Here is a 24,439-nt window from a genome sequence, read left to right on the forward strand (position 1 = left end):
ACCAGAATCTTTTCTGGTAGCGCTCTTTTTTGTACTAAAACAAAGGACGGAATCTTTTGTTTTTACTGTTGACTCTTTAGAAGTCACAGCACAAGTGCTTTGGCTATCAGAGGATTTAACAGCTAGAAAATGCTATTAATACTTATTAATATGTACTCCTGTCACTGCTTTTCTCGTTTAACATTTCTTTAAAGTAATTACTCCATGCATATAGAATATATTCAATTTTTGTCATTTGTATCATCTTTAGTTCCCTTTTAGTACTCTTTCCTGTCTCTAAGCTGTTTTTTCTTAACATCTTGAACACTGTCTCCGTCCTAATAGTTGTATTCTATACTTACCAGTTTTCTATGTTTTTTTAAACTACTTTTACATATTACTTACATCTTGCATTTTTCTTTATATTCTCTCAGTATACATGCTAAGAACTTTTGATATGATTTCTTCTTTTCCAGGACTGCCTTTTTAAATTTGTGAGTTACACAATTTTGAGAATTCTGATTTCATTATCCTTACAAGTGACTACTGCATGCCTTTCCAGCTAAATCAGTCATTTTCTTCATATCCTACCACTTACTCACTCTCCAAGGTTTGGTTCTTGTTTTCAAAGTCTCATTTCTGTTGAATGATATTTGTATATTTGAATCTGTAGTTCCCTCTGAAAGCTGCTCAACTTTTAATTTTTGTTTTTAACTTTTGTATAATATAATTTCAGTATTGAATTATTTTTTTTTGTACAGACACCTCCACTGAGTCTGAGGACTCATCATGGGAGACCCAAACCTATCCACACAATCTGTCATATCTCTCCTTGAGCCCATTAACAGAGAAAGTACTCACAGCTGACTGGCTACCGGTTCGATTCATTCACCACTCTAAAAGAAAAAAATTCTAGTCCTCACTCCACTATTACCTATTAACAACACTCTTACTCAACTTCCAGGGTGTGACATCTTTTTTCCCCCAAGTGCCTAGACACTTCCCCCTCCATAATAAATTTAGTTTAATCCTTTATCCAAGTGTGAGCAAACAAAGTACCACCTTAACCCAGTCCTGAAGATACTTTCAGGCGCAAACTTTGTTTGCTCACACTTGGATAAAGAATTAAACTAAATTTATTATACTCTAACCAAGTGAAAAATAAACTTTCAACTTCCCCCTGCATCAATCCTGTAAAACCTTTTAAGTAACTTAAATGTTGCTATCATATTCCCTTTTTTTTTTTCTTTTTTATTTTTTTCCTTATCAATCGACTTCTGCAACCCACAAATTTTTAATCTATCCTCATAGGGAGCATTCCATGTCTGTGTTAATGGGTTGGTTTTTTCTGGTGCTTACAATAAGCTATGATGTATCTGAATTAAAATTATTCAATTTTATCCTTAGGTCCCTATTTGTTCAGCCTATTTCTTGTTTTTCTTTGTAAATTATTAATATGACTGAATCAAGCTTCCACAAGATAACTGGGGAAAGTTAACAAAAATTGTTCTGCTATAGTTTGCAAATTAGGATATTTATTTTGCTTATCTTCATTATTCTAATGGACAGCATATGCTCATTAGTGCTCATGAGCTCAGTTTGGAACACAGCACAGATTTTATTATTATTATTCAGGCCTCCATGGAGTCAAAACACTCATCACGGGAAGTCCTTCCTAGAAAACACAGTCTATCATACCACTCCTTAAACTCATTGACCGCTCTCACCACTCTATCAGGCAATGCATTCCATGGTTCAACCACCCTCCATGCAAAGAAACCACTTCTCACTCTCTTGCTCACAGTTTCCTTTCGTAACTTCCAGGAATGGCCCCTTGTCATCACTCCTTCCCACTGTTCAACCAAGTGAAAGAATTCCCCAGTGTCAACCCTATAACCATCTCTCAACAGTTTAAAAGTCTCAAACATATCACTCCATCTATCCACCAAACTCTGCAGTTCATATTCCCTCAGCCAATCCCCATAACTAACATTGTACAGTCCTGAAACCATCTTTGTACCTTTTCCAGGGTTAATTTATCCCCTTCAAATCCTGAGGACCAAATCTGAGAACAATAGTCCAAGTGTGGTCTGATCAGTCTTATACAACGGAATGATAACTCTTTTATCTCTGCAGGTCAGTGTCCTTCTCATTATTGCAGCAATCCTCTGTGTTACTTTCACCACCTTTGCAATATGTCCCCTAAATTTCAGGTTTCTATCAATCATCAACCCCAGATCTCTTGTCTCTCCTACTTCCTCCAGTATAGCTCCTCCCATAGAGTATGCAGCATCCCACCGATGTTTCCCAAACCTCAAGATGCAGCAAAACTTACGTTTTGCTGCATTAGTAAGTTTTGCTGCATTAAACCGAATACCTCCATTCATTTACCCATCTGTCTAGCTTATTCAAATCCTCTTGCAGGACTACTACATCTGCACTGTTACTAATAACCTTTCCCAGCTTTGCATCATCTGCAAACAACTGAATATCCCCCTACAATCCACTGGAAATGTCATTGATATAAAGGTTAAACAATATAGGTCCTAGTACTGAGCCCTGTGGGACCCCACTTGTAGCCCTTTGCCTCCTTGAAACTGTCCCACCATACACAACTCTCTGTTACCTATTGGACAGCCAATCCTGAATCCAGTTGACCAATCTGACATCCAGACCCATGTGCTGCAACTTAAATATCAGCTTATCATGTGGCACCCTGTCAAATGCCTTCACTAAATCTAAGAAAATGGCAGTATATGCCTTTCCCTCATCTAAAGTTCTTGTAACTTGATTATAAAAGGCTAGCATATTGCTAAAACAAGAGCACCCCTTCACAAATCCATGTTAACTCTCACAGATAACATTACCGTCATCTGCCCACTACTACTGTATATGGTCCCTCACTAATTTCTCCAAGATCTTAACAACCACTGATGACACACAAAGTGGCCTATAATTAGATGCTTCCAGTCTGCTACCACCCTTATGCAATGGCACTATCTTACCTTCCTTCCATTCCCTGGGCACCTTTCCCGTGGTGAAATACCATCCAGTCCCACGGCTTTACTGACATCCAGAGTACTCAGTATTTGGAACACACTCTCCTCCTGTACCTCTAAACCTCGAACCTGCCTTATCCCTCTAGTATTAAAATTTACTCCTTCAGGATGAAATACTCCAATAAAGTATTTATTGAACAATTCCACTATGTCATCTGCATCAGTCACTCTATTCCCATTTTTATCCCACAATGTTATTTCTTCCACAGTCATTTCTCCTCCTACTGGCCATATAGCTAAGAAATTCCCTAGGATTTTCTTTGGATCTTAGTGCCAATCTCTTCTCATATTCCAGTTTCGCCTTCCTTACCATACTAGTCACTCTCCTGGCCTGTGTCTTATATTCTTCATGCATCTTCTCTTTACCTGTCTCCTTATATCTCTTCAATAGCCTCTTTTTCGCATGCAATTCCTGTTTAATATTGTTTGTCATCCACTTTACTCCAAATTGTGTCCTCTTCTTCACTCATGGAATACAGCTTACCATTGCTGCTAACAAATATTCCTTCACAATTTCCCAAGCACTAATGATATCCTAGCCTTCCAATTCCTCCCTCCACGAAACTTCCCCAAGTTGATGTCTAAGACTATTATAATCACCTGCTTTGTAATTCCACATACGTTCCTGTCTCTTTGATTCTCCTGCATGTCTATTCATTTTTCAAGTCAAAACCATATGGTCACTCTTTCCAACTGGTGGGAGAGATGTCATCTCAGTTATTATCAACTCTTCTGGTGCTATGACCAAATCCAAAACTCTTGAACCTCTTGTTCCCTCTGTTACATGTTACCTAAGACATTTGTTCCCTCAAGAATTCTAGAAATTCCATTCCCTTATTGCTACATGCATCTTCCTCTCCCCAGTTTATACTACTGTAGTTAAAATCTCCCATAACAATCATTCTTCTTGCACTTGGCAAACTCAACTGTCTAAACATCTCCTGGTCCCCACTCTCTGTGCTCCTTGGTCTGTAGCAACACCCCATTAAATATCCTGTCTTGTCCACCTCTACCTCACACCATATGCTTTCAAAATCATTAGTGTCACAGCCTTCCAAAACCTCCACTCTTAGAGGAGGTTTTGGAAGGTCGTCACTTATCATAAACAGTACTCCACCACCACGCTTTCCCTTCCTATCCTGCCGAAAAATGCTGTACCCAGCAACTTCTATTCCTGTTATTATATCCTCTTCTGTCAACCATGTCTCAGTGATCCCAATAATCTTTGGCCAGGCTGATGCTATCAGTGCCACCAATTCCCCTCCTTTATTCCGGATACTCATGGCATTAGCATAAAGCATAAAAATGCCATTATTTCTCTACCCAGCATTATCCCCTATAGACTCCATTGGGCTCAGCGTTATTACCTGATGTCGTCCCCCTTCTCCCAAGTACCCATTCCCACACAAGAGGCCACCCCTGCTATCATACACTCTGGGACACGCACCGACTCGTTCAGAACAGCAATCTCTCCAGATGCCTACTTCATTCAAATGCAAGCAGTCTCTTGCATACAATTCCTCTCTGTCCTCAAACACCCTCCAAGCATCCACATATTCCGATCCTCTCTTCTGACACATTCTAGCTGTTATGTTATTCAATATTACTGCTCTTCTGCTCAGCTCATCACTATCATACCTAGGCAACATGCACACTATCTTTCCTGTCTGTGTCTTCTTTCGTACAACCTCAAGCAAGAATCTCATATCTCTCTCTGCCCAATTTACATTACCACTCAAGTCATTTGTTCCTACCATCACAATCATCTTATCCTCCCTTTCACCCCCTCTTAATTACCGTAGCCATGCATCCTATCTTGAACACCACGGATCATTGAGGCCCCATTCATTACACCTCTTACCACCCTATTTCTTGATTGCTCACATGCATCCCTCGCTCTCTCTCCTCTAATACTTTCTCTATGTGCTCCCCTATTTACCTGCCTTCCTGACGTCACTCTATCCCTGGTTCCAGTACTCCCTTGCATTCCCCTCATTTCCTCTCTTCCACTGTTCCTATTCTCTTCTCTTCTATCATTCCCATATCTCTCTCGCGTTCCCTCTCTTCCATTTATCCTGTTATCTCCTCGTCTATCATTCCCATAACTCTCTCTCACTCCTACTCTGATTTGCCTTGAATTCATCTCTTCCATTCGCCTAATCCAATCTTTCACACTTCTCATCTCATTTCCTAGACATTCCACCTGTTCTTTCAGCTCATCTATCTCTCTCTGCAAGTCAGCCACTCTTATTTGCCATTCATCCTCCCACTTGAGACCATCTCCTAAAACTTCACAATCATTCAACCTTTCCATACTCCCCACTCTCATTAATTTGTTCATATTTATCTCTTCCTCTATACCACTCATCTCTCTACATGGAGAATCTCCCGTCTCTGACTCAACGAGGTCAGTAATAGTCATCCCTAACTCACCGAGTTCTTCCCATTGCCTGCATTTTGTGCATATTCATATTCCCCCCTTCTCTCACCTGCCACATATACAACCGCCGGGATGCATGCATTCCGCAAGTCCCGCATACTACAAAATCTTGTATGATATCACGCAAAATGGAGTCCTTAAATGGGGGGGGGGGCTTGGAGATACGGCATTTTCAGTTTTAACTGCCGCTGCCACCATTATTCAAAATAGTGTCGCAACTAAACGCTAAATAAGTATAAGGGAGTATAACTATATAAGTAAAAGTACAAACAATTAGAAACAAAACATTTAAGTATACTAAATATGAATAAAATAAAACTAAATAATGAAAACTTAAGATATCTTCGTTTTGTCTTCCACCGTTATGCATCCGATTTCAACCCAGTCTTCTCGGTAACCAAAATACACAACATAGCGACAACAACTAACTTCAAAAACAACCACTGAAGGACGCTCGTATTCCAGAAAAACAACATAGCACTACAAAACGTAGAAAAACAGACTATTCACTGGTTTAAGGATTTTTTTTTTTTTTTTTTTTTTTTTTTTTTTTTTTTTTGAAGGGGGGCAGGGGCAAAATGATCTCAGCTTGTTTATTTAATGGTAGCCTTGAAGAAGTGGAAATCCCGAAAGATTTTCAAAAGAAAGGAAAGTTCTTAAAGTAGTGTCCTCGTGCAAAGGGAAAGAAGTGCCACATCATAGATATAGAATGACAGTTTATGTTTCTGTAGGTAGAAAACAGGTTATGGCTAAGACCTCAGTTAATATAGGATTCTACCTTTGGATAATCATTGTTTTTTTAAAAGGTCATACTTATATATTACAGTGAGATTGCACTTGATATCTAAAGCATTTCATTGTGTTTTGCAGAAAGGTATGTTAAGTAAGCTCCTGTCGTATGGATTGATTTCTGTAAAGCCTCTGTTGCTCATTTGTTAACAGACACATAATTAGAAAGACACCTGGGTTCAAATCCTGTCTAGGATAGAAAAGATTTTACAATGGCTTTTCATATGATGGTAAGCTAGTCTCATGCAGAGGTAGCAGATTTTTCATCCTGCTGAACAGGCAAACTAGGAAAAAAATATGCATATATGCAAATAAATAGACAAACCAGGAAAAAAATATGTAATTAACAAACATAATATATTGGCCTCCTAACCTTAGTTGCTTCAGCCAGTCATCCAGACAAAACAGTTTCTGTAATTGAGTAGCCATTTCTCTCCTGCTTTCAGTCATCAAACTTTACTGGACTCCCTTAAAGCTTTCTTCCTCTGTGTGTGTGTGTGTGTGTGTGTGTGTGCGTGTGTGTGTGAGAAATATGAATATATATTCTCTGTGACTCCCACAAAGGGTATGTTTTTTTTAGTAAAACTGGAATACATTTGTGCTGTCATGGGGCTGAGAATTTTCTTTGTTTTTTATTAATTTTATATATTTTTTGTATTTTTATTTATTATTATTATTAACATCTGATTTCCATGGAGTCAAAGACTCATTGTGGGAGGTACACACTATCGTACACAAAGCTCATCCAACTGTGCCTTAAACTGATTCAATGCGTCTACATTCACAATATACTCAGCGAATGCATTCCACTCTCCATGCAAAGAACCTGCTCCTCACTCCTCTGCTCACAACCTTATACAGTTTCCAGGGATAGCCTCTTATTCTACCCCCCCCTCCCATTCTATGAAAAACTCTTCCATGTCAACCTGATAACAATCCCTGACTAGCTTATATCTCAATCATATCCCCCCCCCCTCCCTCCCATTCTCAAGGCTTTGTGATTTACATTCAATCTGTCCTTGTACTCTACATTCCAAAGACCACTGATCGCCTTTGTGAATCTTCTTTAGATCTTTTCTAACATATCCTCATTACCATGAAAACCTGGTATCAAATCTATGCACAATAATCCATGTGAAGCCTGATCAAGGCCTTATACAATGGCATCATAACTTGAATGATTTCCTTTCCATCTGTACTGATGCAAGATCCAAGACCTCTGTTGGTTGTGCTGCTGCATTACCTGAAATTACATGATATGATATCTGCCTATTTAGTGATATCAGATAATCTTACATTATTTTTTTTTAAATTTTTAGTGGTAGCTGATTTTTGATTAAATAAATAAATAGGAAGGCATTTTTATTTTATATGTAAACATTTCCTAAATGTATAGACAAAATGCATTATTATTATTATTATTACATAACACCTCCAGGGAGTCAAAAGACTCATCAAGGGAGGTTACCTACTCTACAACTCTCCGTCTCCACCAACCGCAACTACCTTCATCATTACACCAATGCCATCTACTGCCAACCATTATTTAATACTCATCAGCATGGTATCATTTATTTCTTGTTCCACCCTAAATTCTCATCTCTCTAAGCCGTGATTCTTATACAGGTGTGCCAAGGTTGTACAAAAGAAGAGTCAGGCATACCACAACTCCACCCACAATTGCATCCAAAACTCTAATTTCCTATACAGCCTGCACCAAAGCCCAGAATAGCTGCAAGAAAATTATCTCCACATCGAAAACTAATTTTGAGAGAACTAAAATCAAGAAACTTGCATCCTGCCCAAATGGCAGCTACGTCATGTCTTCTATAACTTCTGCCCAACACTATTACACCCAGATGGTGTAATAGTGGTGCATTATCACCCATAGAAAAAGTCAACCTCCTTGCTTCCTGCTTCTCCTCCATCTCTTGCATAGCTGATCATGGTAAATGTCCCACAACCATTCCAAATCCCCCAACAGTCAGTGGCATGTTTGATCTTTTGCCAGAAAGAGATCAGAAAAATTTTGCTCAAACTAGATACCAAAAAATATGCCATCCCTGAAGACATCCCTCCAATTGTTCTTAAGGTCTGTGCCCCAGAGCTGATGCTGCCTATTTAGACTTTCTTATTCTACTAGTATCATCCTGCAGTCTGGGAACTTACCAGTATACAACCTATTCCTACAAAGGGTGACAAATCCTTACTTTCAAATTACCATCCAATTTCTCTCACCCCAGTTCTTTCTAAATAATGGAAAGAATCATCAGCAGCCAACTCCTACACTACATTGAAGATTCTCATCTATTAAATGACCAATAGTATGTATTCCATCACTGTTGATCAACAGGGATCTACTAACATATGTCGCCCATCTCTGGACCTTGGAATGATTTGTCAAAGCTTAGGTGGTTGCTCTTGATATCTCCAAAGCTTTTGAATGAGTTTGGCACAAAGGCCTATTAGGAAAACTCCCATCATTTTGGCTCCCCCCCCCCAACTTCTGCAATTCAGTAGCCAGCTTTCTGGCCAGACACTCACATCAAGTAATGGTGGAAGGCCCCTTATCTTCTGTCTATACAACTAATGCTGGGGTCCCACAAGGTTCTACTCTCTCTCCCACTCTCTTCGTTCTATACATAAACAATCTACTCCAGCTGACTGCCAATCCAGTATGCAGTTTTGCTGATGACAGAACATTACTCTTCCATTTTGTTTGCAAACCTTTCAAAGCGCAAATCACCACAGCCTACAGAAACCTGTAACCTCTACTACCTTAAATTCTAATATTGGAATTTAAGGTAGTAGAGGTTGAGTAGATTTTGCAATTTAACATTGCCATCCTCAATGGTATTAAAACACAGCTCTGCATTATTTCCCACAAAAAAAAAAAAAAAAAACTGTTCTTCCAATTCAATTCAAGATGAGATTTACCTTCTTGAAATAACTGTAACCTCTGATCTCTCTTGGCACAAACATATCACAACCATTGCCTCCTCTGCATCCAAAAAAGTAGGTTTTCTCTTTTTGCTTTTTTAACTCTGAACAGCTCTTAACCCTATACAAATCCACCCAACCATTGAATACTGCTTTCATATCTGGGGTGGTGTGCTCTATGAAAATACTGGATTCTATACAGAAAAAAGCAGTTAGATTGGCTGATGACCCCTCTCTCACTAATACACTCCACTTACTTTTGCAGAGGCATTCAATCTCTGCAGCCTGCATCTTCTATAAATACTTCTATGGCAGCTGTTCATCAGAGTTGGGATCAATAATTCCCCCACTCTCTTGCAAATCTGTCTAAACGCATGCAGCAGCTAACCAGCACCCTCTCACAGTTCAACTCCAACCTCACAGAACAAATTTCTCCTCTTCATTTATCTCCTCCACTGCTACCCTCTGGAACAATCTTTCACCATGTGTTTCCCAAAGAATACAACCCACAGCTTGTCAAATCAAATATGAATAAGTTCCTTATCACCCATTCACAGTACTAACATACTATAGGTTGACTAACCTCTCGTGGGTGGGTGGGCTCTCCATTAAGAAATAATAATAATTATTTGTCAAAAGGACTCACCTCTAATTTAGATCTTTATTCCTGTAACGTAAACTTGAGAGAAGAAAATATTGAACTTTCCTATGACGTGTTCATGCCATTAAAGAATTGTAGTCTTGTTTACAACAAACGACAAACTTGTTTACATTCAACTATCTCTTCGGAAGTACAAGCTTCTGAAGAGGAAGTTAAATTAGCAAGAGAGAATCATATAACAGCTGTTGCATTGATTAGAATAGAGACAATTTTCTGCAAAGTTGGAAGTTTAGGGGAGAAATATAGTTTAAAGGAATTAAGCCAAAAAGGTGGAAAAGAGCATTATGAGGGAAACAAGCAGTTATTCCACAATTAACAGATGAATTTAATGAAACCAAGTTGTGACACAGATAAAAGCGATATATGGTTTCTCCCAAAGTAAAGGACAGTTCCTTTTGATATATTATGCAGTAAACATATCCTAATTAAGCCCTGTAAAGCTGAAAGATATATTCTTTTTGTGTTCAAGGATAAGGAAAAAGGGAACTTTAAAATTACCTTTGTATTTCAAGGAAATAGAAAAGGAGCTGATATCATTATTATTATTATACAGGCACCATCATGGAGTCTGAAGAGTCATCACGGGAAGCCCAATCTGTCCACACAATCTATCATATCTCTCCTTGAATCCATTAACAAAGCACTCACAACTGACTCTGGCAACCCATTCCACTCATTCACAACTCTCCAAGCAAAAAATATAGTCCTCTTATCCCTACAACCACACCTTGATTCAACTTCCAGGGATGACCCCTTGTTCTGGTCCCTCTAGCCAAGTGCTGAAACATTTCCCTTTAAGCAGCTTAAATGTTTCTCTCATATCCCCTCTTTTTCTTCTATCAACCAACTTCTGCAATCCACACACCTTTAATTTATCCTCATAGAGAACATTCCACAGGCCACTCTCCATCTTGGTCACTTGCCTCTAAATACTCTACACCAGCGTGCAGACCGGGGAAAATAGGAGAAATATTTCACGGACCGGCTGATGGCTAAGACAGAAACATAAACCAACGTAGATAGTATTTTATTTATTAAATCCAATGTTATAAAATTACAATTTTTAGCTAGTGCGACATCTGATGCTGCTTAGATGTTAGAAAATTTGATATACGTGGCTGGAACATTGTTTCTGAGAGACAAAGAAATTTTTGGTGGACCGCCAGGAAATTTTCGCAGATCGGCACGGGTCTGCGGACCACAGGTTGAAGAACAAGGCTCTACGCTGCTTCCTCATCCCCAAGAAACTCAGGGAACCAGACTCGAGCACAGTAATCCAGATATGGGCATATCAAGACCTTATAAAGAGGAATGACAACTTCCTTATCTCTACTTGTTAATGTGTTCTTCAGTAGCCAGTATTCAATAGCAATAGTGGCCTGGTTGGCTGAGTGGTTAGTATATCTGCTCTCCAGCCAGAAGGCTGCAGGTTCAAATCCCGCTGTGGGCATGGATGTTTGTGTTTATCTGTGAAAATACTAGTGGTGGTCAGCAGTAGATGGTGTAGATGATGAACATAGTTGTAGTTGGTGGATTGAGTTGTGGAGTAGGTGCCCTCCCTCGATGAATCTTTGGACTCCCTGGAGGTGTTATATAATAATATTGCAGAGAAGATAGTCAAGAAGAAATACATTTTTTCTTAAGAAATGTGTGCACACAAATTATCTTTTTGCTTTTAAAGAAAAACAGGTATGTGCCTAAGATTTCTATGGCTACTGTTAAAAGCAGAAGAAACTGTGCTTTATAAGTTTGAATGCATACTCATCAAATCCTGTGCTCTTGGAAGAGAAGACAAAAAATCTTGTGTGGTGTTTATGTTCTTTAATTCTGTTAAATTTGTGGGCCCTTTACTCTTTAGGAGATAAGTTTTTATTTATAATGCAAATTTGTATATAGTGCTTGCAAAACATAAATATTTTACACACACTGTTAAAGCAATACCATATTCCATTCATATTAATTGTTTGTAAATAAAGATATTATTTTTATATTTTCTTTGTCTCTTATTCAATTTTTTAAGTTAACTTAAGAGATTGAGTGAGGGTAATATCCCAGATCCGAATCTGTGATATTAACAAAAAAAAGTTAATAAACCATGAAGGCATTCTACTCTGGTATATAATAACAATCAGAGAGAAGAGACACAACTATATCCAATGGTGAGCTATAAGGGGCTCGCGCAAGCCCTTTGTTAAGTTTTTCTAAAATTTGTGCGTCCCTTGTTCTCCTTGTTTAATAATCGTGTATAACTAGAAAATGCCACCGCGGAATGTATACATGCTATTATAATTGCAACTAGAAAATGTCACCGTGGAATGTATACATGCTACTATAATTGCTACTTTAAATTCATATGAATTTTCTGATAAATATTTAAAAAAACCATCTCATTGCATTTTGTTCTGATGGAGCTAGTGTAATGTTAAGAAACAAATCAGGTGTTGCAATCAAACTTCTACAAAGATTTCCCATTTCCTCTCCTGTGTATAATTCACAATCCATTGCTTTGTGAGATTTTATGCCTCTTGTACAAAATGAAGACCCTTAATTTTTGATGTTTGGTTTTGCTGGATTCCTAGCCACATTGGAATTAAAGGAAATTAAAATGCAAATGAGACAGCTAGATCAGCATAATATAATTTTTTAAATAATAGTTTCACACATGTAAAAGAAACTAAAATTTATTAAATACTCCTATATATTTTGCTCAATATGTCATGAGAATCATTCAGGAAGAAAGCAGAAGAATTAGCTACAGCATTTAAATTAGTAACACATAAGCGTATTTAATAAATTCTAGTTTCCTTTACATGTGTGAAACTGTTATTTAAAAACTTTTGTCATATCTACCACACGTCCTTATTAAATGCTTAGTAACTGATTTAGATAGCTTATAATATCAAAATTAATTACCCACTAGCAGTCTTCATGGCAGGAAGCACCAACAAATAAATTACATAGGATTAAACCTGAAATTAAGCATTGACAGTCTAGCCAAAATGTAAACAGAAGAGAGGAAGCTGATCTTGCTAGGCTCTTCATGGATCATAGTCATCTTATACATTCTTATTTACTGATGACCCACCTCTGTGTGAAAAATGCAACACAGGTCTCACCATTGAATGCAATTTTTACTAATCTAGTGAGCCATTTCATGACTGCTAAGTATTTTGTTGATGTTTATTCTCTTGACAAGTCAAATCACAACTAAGTACTGATTTCTTCTCTTGTGGAGCACTGTTCTAATAGCAACTCTCAACCTTAGATTGTCTGACATTATAAGAATGCTAAGCCAAGTGGATTCTTCTTACTCTGTTCCGTACCTTGAGTGGAATATAGCTTCCTGTCTTATCTAAATATATGCACTGAAACATCACCAAACATTTCTTAAGCTATGGAAATGTATCTTTCCCATCATCATCCTTTTTTGGTATGTGACTTCACAGGATATATTAATTATTATTAAAATCCAGTACATTTAATAACTGCTTTCCTGTGATGGTAATTGAATGACAGTACATCATTCTTTCTTCATTTCATTTTAAACTTTCATCATTTGTCAAACAAATTATCAGCACATTTAAAACTGATTTTGAAAGACCCAGAACAGGAAACTTGTAGCATTGTATTCAAACAGGCAATCATGGTTATTAAGTATAAGATCACCTATCCCATTTCCACCTCTTACTTCTAGATTGTTGCATCATCTAATTCTTACACTGATGATTTCATTTAATGTCCTTCTACCATTTCAGACTTACAGTATTTAGGTGTCTTCTATGAGTATTTCAGCTTGAAGATTTTGTTTTTTCAACTTTTGAGGTATGGTGAGAGGACACCACATGCACACAGTTAAGAGAAGTAATACTAGCCTTATCGCTGTAGTTGCTTCAGACATCTGGATACCAATAAAAGCCTCCTCTTGTTAAATTTCTCCAGTTATTCTGATGGCATGTTCCTGAATCAACTCTTGTTTCATGTTCTTTTTATGCACTCTTCTATTCCATATATATATATATATGGGGGAGGGGATTTATGATGTGCTGAATGTAAATGTAGTAATTTTTCTGTGTGTGTAAGAAGTAGAAAAGTGACACAAGCATAAATAACACATTTTGATTCACTTCCATTATGCATTCATGGCCTGTGTTCAATGTGCTACCCTTCTCGGTATACCACAAACTGCATCTTTTGCCTAGTGTGTGTTCATTGGCAGAACACAGCTAGTCAGGACTGATGCCGCACACATACTGCGTTATGCTGTCTTTCAGCGCTGGCAAGTTATCAAGATGATCCCAGTAAACCTTGTCTTTGAGAAATCCCCAGAACCAGAAGTCACAAGAGATTAGATCAAGTGAATGAGGCGGCTGTGTAATGGGCAACGCATGGCTGGTCACTCTGGTTTCCATGAAATGCTCTTGAAGAACCTCCTGTATGGATTGACCGATGTGTGAAGGGAGCCCATTCTGCATGAAAATGACTGAATCCATGCACTAGTGCAGGATCTGACTGGCAAATATCCTTAAAGAAGAATGGTCCAATGATAAACGAACCTGTAACCCTGCACTACACAGTAACTTTTTTGCAAAATTGCAAATGCAGAGAAATTTGTTGGGATGGCATGTGAGTTTTGCATAGCCCATAGCTGGTAATTGTGGGTATTCACAATTCTGTTCAGTGAAAGTGAGCCTCATCTCCCTATAAAATCATCCATAGCTATGCAGCATCCAACTCCACTGGAGCAAGAAATGTAAAATCAGTTGGCTTTCAAAGTCCTGTGGGTGCAACTCCTGTGTCAGGATTATCTTGAATGGATAGAAATGCAGAATCTTCCATAGAATTTTCCAGGTTGGTAGGTACATGGAGATAGTGGGCCTTGTCGACATTTGTTCAAGTGATAAAATTCGTAGAATGCAGCAATAGTATTGTAATTGTTTAGGTAGTACAGCTTCATGAGCAAAACACATTGAGGCAAAGTTAGTGCTATCACTGTGGACAGTATTAAAACCAGAATGAAGGATAAAATCCTGTGTCCATCTTTTTTAAAGCCACCTGGCACCTGCCGAGTTGCATGATATGCAGATTCCATGCATTTGGTGTTTATCCTACCCCTGGTGGTGAATTTGAAACTACCCCCCCCAGATATTCCTTTCACACAATGCACATTGAATTCCTGCAATGTTTTGCAGCATTTGGATCATGGATGACCTTAAACAGGGATACTTTAATTTTGATCACCCTGTATTGTATATAGATATATACAGGGTGTCCCAAAATTCACGCAAGATTTAAATTTAGCGGTAAAGTGTTGCCAATGAGAAAAAAAAGACAGCGTGACAGCTGACAGTTCAGGGTTATTAAAAATGGAGCGTTACACGAAAGAACAATGCATTTTCATTGTTGAGCAATATTTTAAAAATAATGAAGGTTTGGCAGCTACAGTTCGCAATTTTCGTACAAAATATGGTCGGAATAGTGATTTAACTTCATCAACTGTGAAAAGATTAATTAAAAAATTCAAGGAAACTGGATCAATTAGTGATCTTATACACTCTGGCTGGCCTTCAACAAGTCGTTCAACAGAAAACTTCGAAGCAGTTCGTGAGAGTGTTGCTGAGAGTCCAGGAACATCAATTCGGCACCGTGGTCTTGAATTGGGCATTTCGAGAAGCTCTCCACAGCATATTCTTATTCTCCCGAAAGATTTGCATCTTTATGCTTACAAAGTTCAATTGACTCAAGAACTGAAGCCTACTGACCACACACAGCGAAGAGAGTTCGTTGAATGGATTATGGAACAACAAGTGGATGCTTATTTTTCGAACAAAATCATCTTCAGCGATGAGGCTCATTTTCATCTTGATGGCTTCGTTAATCGACAAAATTGTTGCATTTGGGGTTCAGAAAATCCACGAGTGATTGTTGAGAAACAAATGCATCCACAACGTGTCACTGTTTGGTGCGGATTTTGGGATGGAGGCATCATCGGTCCATTCTTCTTTGAAAATGCGGCTGGTGAGGCAATAACAGTTAATGGTGCTCGCTATCGTGACACGATAATCCAGTTTTATGTGCCTAAATTGCAAGATATGGATGTGGACGACATGTGGTTTCAACAAGATGGTGCCACATGCCATACAGCCCGAGAAACAATTCAATTACTGCATGAGTCATTTCCTGTTCGTGTAATTTCCCGTTTTGGTGATCATAATTGGCCGCCCAGATCATGTGACTTACCGCCGTTGGACTTTTTTCTTTGGGGTTTTTTGAAGTCTAAGGTTTATGCCAACAAACCCACGCCTTGAAGGAGGAAATTGAGCGCTGTATCAACGAAATTCAGCCACATTTATGCAAAACGGTCATTGAAAATTTCAACAAAAGAGTGCGTATGTGCCAGCAAAGCCGTGGAGGCCATTTACCCGATATGCTATTCCATGCATAACCCTATACTGTATACTTTATGAATCAATAAGAAATTACGATTTTTAATTAAAAACCTGTGTTTTCTATCAAAATTACTTCTTACGTGAATTTTGGGACACCCTGTATATATGTATATATATATAGATAGATAGATAGATAGATATAAGCTTATCCACTGTGCACCTAATAATTGAAAATTATAATTAATAATTAAGAAACACAGAAGTGACCTTTTCACTTCTGCGTACCAGACCAGTTTGCCTTAAGTTGCTTTTTGTATGGATGTTCTTTGTATGCTGTGGTCAATGTCATTATCAAAATCTGAAGAAAAAATCATCAGATCCATGATCACATGAAATGTTACGAGCAGTTTATGCGAATGAGGCCTTATCTAAGGATAAACACTTTAATGGGTTAAATATTTAAAGAAGGTAGAGAGGATAAACAATCCTTGAAGTGTAAGACTGAAAATAACCTGTAGGATCCTGAATTGGTGCACAAAGTATCCAATTTTGATTTCTGATTAACAATGCTAGCAAGTGAGCATTCTAGCAGTTTCTTACTCATGTAAGTTAAATATGAATAAGAATTCAATCAAGTTTATAATTACCACAGATATTAAAAAAAAAAAAAAACTACATGAATTTTTTTTTTTTTTTACTCTGTTTTTATGATGAGAAGAAACTCAGATAATTCTTTAACTTCATATTTGCAACTACGGTAATATTATAGTTACAGAGGTGTGTCTTCTTTCATCTGCTCTTTTCCTTTTCTGTGTCAATGATTTTCTTCAGTAGAGTGTCAATGATTTTCTTCAGTAGACTGCAAATCCAGTTCACAGTTGTGCTAAATTCAGTATGTTGCATTCTACTTTGTTATTGAACAAAACTTGCATTGACATAAATTATCACAGCTTATTTCTAAAATATCTGCTCTGCAATGAAAAATACCAGTTTCTAAATCATTTCCTAGTGAGGGATCAGATAACCTTAACTTTAGTGCCATTACAACTCAGTTCAGTCATATTACACACACAAATGAAACCTCTCCTCTTCTACTCCTGCCTTTTGATCATATCCAAGGATGGTATTCATTTGAAAGAGATGAGATTGGATAATAGATTAATGAGTTAGAAAGGGGATTGGTTGTTTGATAAATACAAGCGTATATTATATTATAAAGGAAGTATTATCCCAGTAGAAGAGTATAAAAAGATGTACCTCGTGGATCTGTTTTAGGAATATGTTTGAATTCAAAAATATAATAACGGAAAAACTCACGTAAATATTATTTAATAGTATAATTTTCACCTGTGTATCGCAGGCATCTTCACTACATTTATAAAGCTAATTGAACAATAACTGACAATTCCAAAGAGCGCCACCTAAGTAGCTAATGTAAGATAACTAAAAAGGTTAATAAATTTCCTAACTAAAAAAAAAATATATATATATATACACACACACACACACACACACACAATAAAAAGTTAGGAAAGATAAAACAAAAAACGAATATGTTTACATATATATATATGTGTTAATAATAGTGTTAGGATTTCAGATCAGATATTCAGTTATTTATTGATGATGTAAAATTGGAGAAGCTATGAGGAATGGTAGTAATGCCCTTCCAGCAGGATTTCAAGAGGATGATAAGGTCGACAAATAAGTGAGATTTGACCATTTCAGTGACTGTGTAAAGGTGTACAAATTAGAACTAAAAAAATAAAAATTACTCTACAAATTTTTCTATGCTCTATAGATATACAGAAACTGTAGTGATGGTACACAAGATATTAAAGTTTATGTATGTGAGAATTTTGAGGGTTATATAACCGATTATTGCACTTATTAGGAAGACATAGAGATTAAAGAGGTATTTTCTCCATTATACAAATCTGTGATCACATAACATCTGAAATTTTGGATGCAGGTTTGATTACTTGGTTTTTGAGGTACTGAAAGGACTGAAGAAAGTTCTAAAAAATATGTTTAGGGTAATATCAGGATACTGAAACATTGGTTGTGATGACAAATTGAGGGAAAGCCATTCTGCTCTGTGTATGTGTTTGTAGTGTATATGGAAGAAAAGTGGTGATACACAAATAAACCTTTAGTTGTTAAGAGTTTTTATCAGATTAATATGGAGAAGATTTTTCTTAGAATAGAAGGAAAAACAAAAATAAGAGGCATCCCTGGAAGTTGTGAAAACTAAGTCAGGAGTGAATATTTTGCATGAAAAATGGTTTGTGCAGTATGATGAACATTTTGGTAGTTAACAAGGACCTTCATTCCTCGGTGAGTTCTGCAACTCCATCTAGCCTAATGATGGTAATGATACTTTTTTTTAAAAAAATGGTAGAAACTGTGCTCTAACAATAAAATTCTGAACAAGTATGCTAACCTGACAATGTTTTTTTATATTTATATTGTATTAATAATCCCTTATTTTATATAGTAGTCATGTCACTTATTGTTAACATTAGTTCTGTAAATTTCCCCTCCCCTCTTTTTGCTAATTTTTATATGTAAATAGTTGAATATTGTTGGGAAATGCACTATATATAAATAACTGGAAATGCCTTTCAAATTATATTCTGTTTTATATGATTTTATGAGAAAAAGTTTAATTCAAATTTTTGCATATTTGGCCTCATATGTATGGGTATTTTTACAATCAGTTTCAGTACTTAAAAAATTGAAAGCATAGTTCTTTATAGATGTATATTTTATGTGCATATATTGTTATTTGAGTTCAAAGTATGATTTGTTATTATGATGTTTTAATTTTAATAGGTTGGGAAGGCAAGAAGCAAAGTGATGGTAAGCCTTCCCTTGAAATAGTGGATATTCAATTTTGCACTGCTTATTTTTGGACGTAAATCACATTAGTATTAAAAACTTATGAGACATTGTAGATTTAATATTAGGTTTATTTTTCTTTTAGCCTTATTTTTCAAAATTAGTGTGGAAAGAAATTTTGTCTTCTTTTATACTATTGATGTTGGATTATTATAAACTTTACAAGATACCGGTTTTAAGATTACGCAGAAAAGATCAGTATTTTAAATAGTTATAAAAGTTATAAACCAATACATGAATGTAGAAATATCAATATGAAAAATGACATTAGATTTATAATTAAAGTATTATTTTTCAATTTTTAATTGAAAGAAATTAAGATACTTTCAAAAGGCTAAAAGGAAAGTGCCTTTCCTTGTTTAAGTGCATAGTGTCATAATATCGAATATCAGTTATTTTGACTGTTGAATTTACTTTAAAGAGAAGATTTAATTCTAATTGTTTCTGGACTTCATAGATGGGAATGTGAGATACGAAGAGTTTATTTTGTAGCTCTGTTAAAAGGAAATTGCTCTTAACCTTATAGTAGTGATTTTATGATTCTTTTATGAACACACTATATACATATAGGAAGATGAAAAACATAATCTATGATGTATTTTGTAAAATCAGTTAGTTGGATAGCTTAAATGCCTGATAAGATATCCACCTTCAATACTTTTTTATTTTATTTTGTTTTCTATTTTTATATCATTTATTTAATGCCTCCCTTGGTCAGTAGCTTCGTGAATAAACATTCCTGCAAGTTTATTGTAATGATTATAGTTTGAATCCCTGTAAAGAGCAACAATTCTTGTAGAAGTATGTGTGAAACAGGAATATATAAATATTCTAAATAATAATCATAATTGACGTTAACAGTTTCTATAGATTTTGTTAGGTTTTGTTCAACACATATTTACAGATGCTTATCCTCCTCCTCTCTCTCTCTCCCTTCAAAATAAATAAAGCAATTTTTATCTTGAGAGAAATGTTAGATATTCAGGATGAATATACTTTTGAATCTTGTCAAGACTAGATATTTTGAGAATTATTGTGAAAATAATGCAGGTAACACAAAGATCGTATTCATTGCACAGCATTATTAGAATTCACATATTAACAAAGAAAAACAACATTCTAAAATGCACATTTTAGAATCATATATTTCTCAGTAAAGATATTGATATTCTAGGTGTTTTAAGAAGACTGGATGAAGTATCTGTTTGGTGTGACTTTTCTATCTCCTCAAGCTGCAAAGCATTTTACTTATTATTCATTTATTTCTTAGAATCAGAAAGATATATATTGTATCTGTTCATTATTATACACTAAGTCTAACCAGTTCAGTTGTCCCTCTAAACTAAAGTTCTAATTTGGTCAACAAGAAAAGAGTGGTAATGTAATGAAACATTACATTACCACTCTAATGAGTGGTGCTTCTGGTGTAAAATATTAATATAAGATTTTTTTCCGGAGTTTGTTCCATCAGTTTTAAGTTAAAGAAATTGGCTAACAGCACTGCTTCAGTCGAAAAAGATTATAAACATTCCTGGTATTTGTGATGGGACAGAAGAAAGGAGCATTTTTTAATCTTTTTCAGCTGAGGTGGAATTACACTCTGCCAGCATGGTTGGCTTAGTGGGTAGTGTCGCTGCTTCCCATCTCATGGGCTTTGAGTGTAAATCCTACTATTTGGCATGGATGTTTGAAAATGTGTTTAGGTAGTTATGATTTTCATAGCAGAGTGCAAGATCCCACTTAGTTACGAAATATTGACTAGGGTTCATAGAGACCACAGGAGCTTTTTAGCCATAGCTCCATAGCCAAATTTCCTTTAGCATTTGTCTATGGAGCTTTGGCTAAAACTCTTAGTTGTTTGTTACAGTGAATGTGTTATCATGGTGTTTGCTATACTGACAGTTGATTTTAACTTATTTGGTCTTATTTGGAGTAAGATTTCCAGATTATCAATCTCAATCTACCCAAGGTACCAAAGGTTTAAACTTTTTTATAGTCAGAATTGTCATAAGGTCTGATTGTGGTGTTAAGTGTTTCCTGTCACAAAACAGGCAAAATTATTTGAGAAACAAACAAAATGATGAACATGAAAAATCACTATCTTGTAGCTTTAGCCAATCCATTTTGATGAATTAAATGGACTTTTGTAAGTGACAATTATCTATATTTGGAACAACATTGTTAGCCAACAGTTTGAATTGTAGTGTGAGAGTTAAGATTATTATTTGTTACTATAGCCTGCCATGGTTGTTACTTTTTATTAGCCCTTTTCATATAGTGATAACTCCTGTCTTATTGCAGAGATTTATTTTTTGTGTCATCTGTTACCTGCCTTTGGTTGTGGCATTGGTGATATAATCTTATTCAACACTTGGTAATCACAGGTAAATTTTCACATCTTACTTTTAAAAGATTAGCTCTACCTTTGATAGCTATTAACTAATATAAACAATAACCAAAAGTTAAAACAAAAAAAAAAAAAAATCTAAGAATGGCAGATGATAAACACTTGCAACGCATTATTTTGTTGTATCCGTTAAATTAAGTGGCTGCAAAATTTTATACTCCAGTATGCTTTTTATGTGAGTCTTGCCCACTAAAGAAAAATGTGCTAAAATGTGTTTAACACGTATAACACATAGAAGTTGGTAACAAACTTTTGTAATAAAAGATTAGTTCATTATGTTTCACAGTGCTAGTAACAAAACCTCCATTAATGATTACAGAAAATCATCATAATGATGCTTGCCAAGAAAAGTGTTATTTAAAATTATAAATAGAAAGTCACATCTTTAAATTGATATTATTGCTTCCCAGTGACCATATAATTTTCTTCAAGACTTGGCAACTGATTTTTCTGGTTATCACCATCAACAAATAATGATGAATCATATTTTTTTATTCCCATGCTACCGTCAGTCTAATGCAGTCTGATAACAGTATTCTGCTTTGATCTCAGTTTTAGTAATTTCTAGTCTCTTTTCTTCAATTCTTTTATCACATTAGTCTGCATACTTTCTAAGAGAATGGCATTGACTAAAATGGTCTTTCAGTGATTACTGATGGTTGGGGATGATCAGCATAATACAAATCACTATAGAAGATTAAACCTAGTTTGAAGGTACAGTGAGGTATAACTGTTTCAAATCTTTTGGACCCATTGTACAGTAGATCTTATCTTTATACAGTTACACCAGATTCCTTTGGCCTTCCTACAGTGAGTATATAGACTCACTGTGGGAGATCCAAAAGATTTATTTTATCTCCAATGTGATGGTAATTTTGAGTTATTATAAGTGCATACTACCAAAATATTCTTCAACTTGTTGTACTTTCTCCTACTAGCATTCACTTTATTTTTTTAGATATGTGTGTGTGTGTGCACGCGCATAGTACAGCTTTTATTTTTTGGACAGTAATGGACTTGGATAAAATTTGCTATTTGGGATCTTATTGAAATTCATTAGCACGTTTCACTTTCATATTTAATTAATAATTTTTAGTAACTAAATTATACAGTGATATGTATTTTACTTCTTCTTCTCCCATAGTCCTAAATGAACCATTGGGTCGGTCATTCATGGCTGGTAGGTGATACTCTTTGCTAGCCTCCTCCAGTCGTCTCGGTCTCTGGTTCTTGATGTCAGTTGAGAAAGGGAGGAATTTTTCCATTTTTTGATGTTATCAGTCCATTTTAATCGAGGTCGGCCCCCTAACCCTTGAACCCGGAACGATTCCTTCTAGGGTTTGCTTTGGAATGCCATTAGCCCTCTCCACATGTCCGAACCATTTCATCTGTCTTCTTCTGATGACTATCAGAATATTTTCCCTTTTTCTCCCATCTATTGAGTCAATCAGTTTTCGGACATTTTCATTGGTTTCGTGAGCGGTATAGGGAATTTTCAAAAGTCCTCTGCAAGTTTTCATTTCGAAAGACAGGAGTCTCCTCTCATCTTCCTTCAATAAAGTAAAGGCCTCACAACCATACAAAAGGACAGAATTCACCAAGGTGTCAATTAGTCTTAGTCTGGTTGTGATTGCTATTCTGTTATCTCCCCACAATGGTTTTAACTTCTGTAGGGCCACGGTTGCCTTAGCAATTCGGTATTTAATGTCGGTTTTTGAACGACCATCTTGATTCAGCGTGCTTCCTAGATAAGTGAACTTTTTACATTCTCAATTTGCTTACTGCCAATTTGTATCTTTAAGAATTCAATGTCTGATTTTGAAGTTATCATTGTTTTTGTTTTTTGTAGGTTTATGTATAATCCATATTTTTTTAATGTTCCGAAAACATGGCTGGTTATCTCTTGTAATTCTTCTTCACTTTCTGCCAGAAGATCGATATCGTCAGCAAAACGTAAGTTATTTATTCTTAGTCCGCCAACTACTATTCCAGTGTCATATTCATAAAGAGCTTCATCTATGACATATTCCAGAAAACAATTAAAAAGAAGAGGGGACAAGATGCATCCCTGTCTTACCCCCGTTCTGCTCGGAATGGTTCACTGCTGTAATTTTTAATTTCAATTCTCATATCAGATGAGGAATAAAGAGATTTAATAATCCTAATGATTTTGTTGTCAATACCATAATGTTCTAAAATTTTCCATAATGCCTCATGCCATATTGTGTCAAAAGCTTTTTGAAGGTCTAAGAAGTTGTGACAGATTATTTTGTTATGTTCTATGTATTTTTCGCCTAGTATGTGTATTGTAAAAATATGGTCGATTGTACTTCTGGAAACCTGCTTGTTCATCTGATAGTCTGCTTTCTATTTTCTTTTTGATTCTTGACAATAGTATTTTTAACAGGATGTTTTCAGTCCATTGGCTCTTTGGAAGCTTTTGGCTCTTCATTATAATTAATTTTTAACAGGATTTTGCTTGGATGACTAATAAGGCTTATCGTTCTATAGTTGCTACATTTATTGCTGTTTCCCTTTTTAGGGATAGGTATAAAGACAGAAGTCCGCCAATCAGAAGGCCAAGTCTTTGTGTTCCATACGTCCTGGAATAAATTTAGCAGGGTGTCTATGATGATGTCACCTCCTTCGCGTATCGGTTCCACTGTGACGCCATCACTTCCCGGTGATTTTCCAATTTTTGAGGAGCTAACTGCTGCAATAACTTCTTTTAATATCAGGTAATCTCCTTCCTCCAAACCTCCTGGCAAAATTCCGTCCAAAATATCATCAGTCAGTTGAGGGTCCTTTTGAAAAAGCTTGGTTGCGTAACATTTCCATCTGTCAATTATTTTCTGGTTATCCGTGATAGGAGTTCCA

The 24,439-nt window shown here is 36.1% G+C and overlaps 1 protein-coding gene across 3 annotated transcripts in view; it reads left to right on the forward strand.

The window, feature by feature from the left end:
* bsk (mitogen-activated protein kinase dJNK) overlaps positions 1-24,439 on the forward strand; it is a 462,799-nt gene that overhangs the window by 338,071 nt on the left and 100,289 nt on the right. For 2 of the 3 annotated variants that reach the window (XM_090404432.1, XM_090404430.1), the window contains exon 10: positions 19,090-19,116. The exons of the other annotated variant lie outside the window; for it this stretch is intronic. In XM_090404432.1, coding sequence (XP_090260558.1) covers positions 19,090-19,116 — 27 coding nt within the window. The remainder of the gene's footprint in view (positions 1-19,089; positions 19,117-24,439) is intronic. 3 annotated transcript variants of the gene reach the window in all.

Source organism: Typopeltis vanoorti, chromosome 14, assembly GCF_054136105.1.
Source record: "Typopeltis vanoorti isolate ZY-2024b chromosome 14, IOZ_Tvanoo_1.0, whole genome shotgun sequence".
NCBI classification, from domain to species: domain Eukaryota; kingdom Metazoa; phylum Arthropoda; class Arachnida; order Uropygi; family Thelyphonidae; genus Typopeltis; species Typopeltis vanoorti.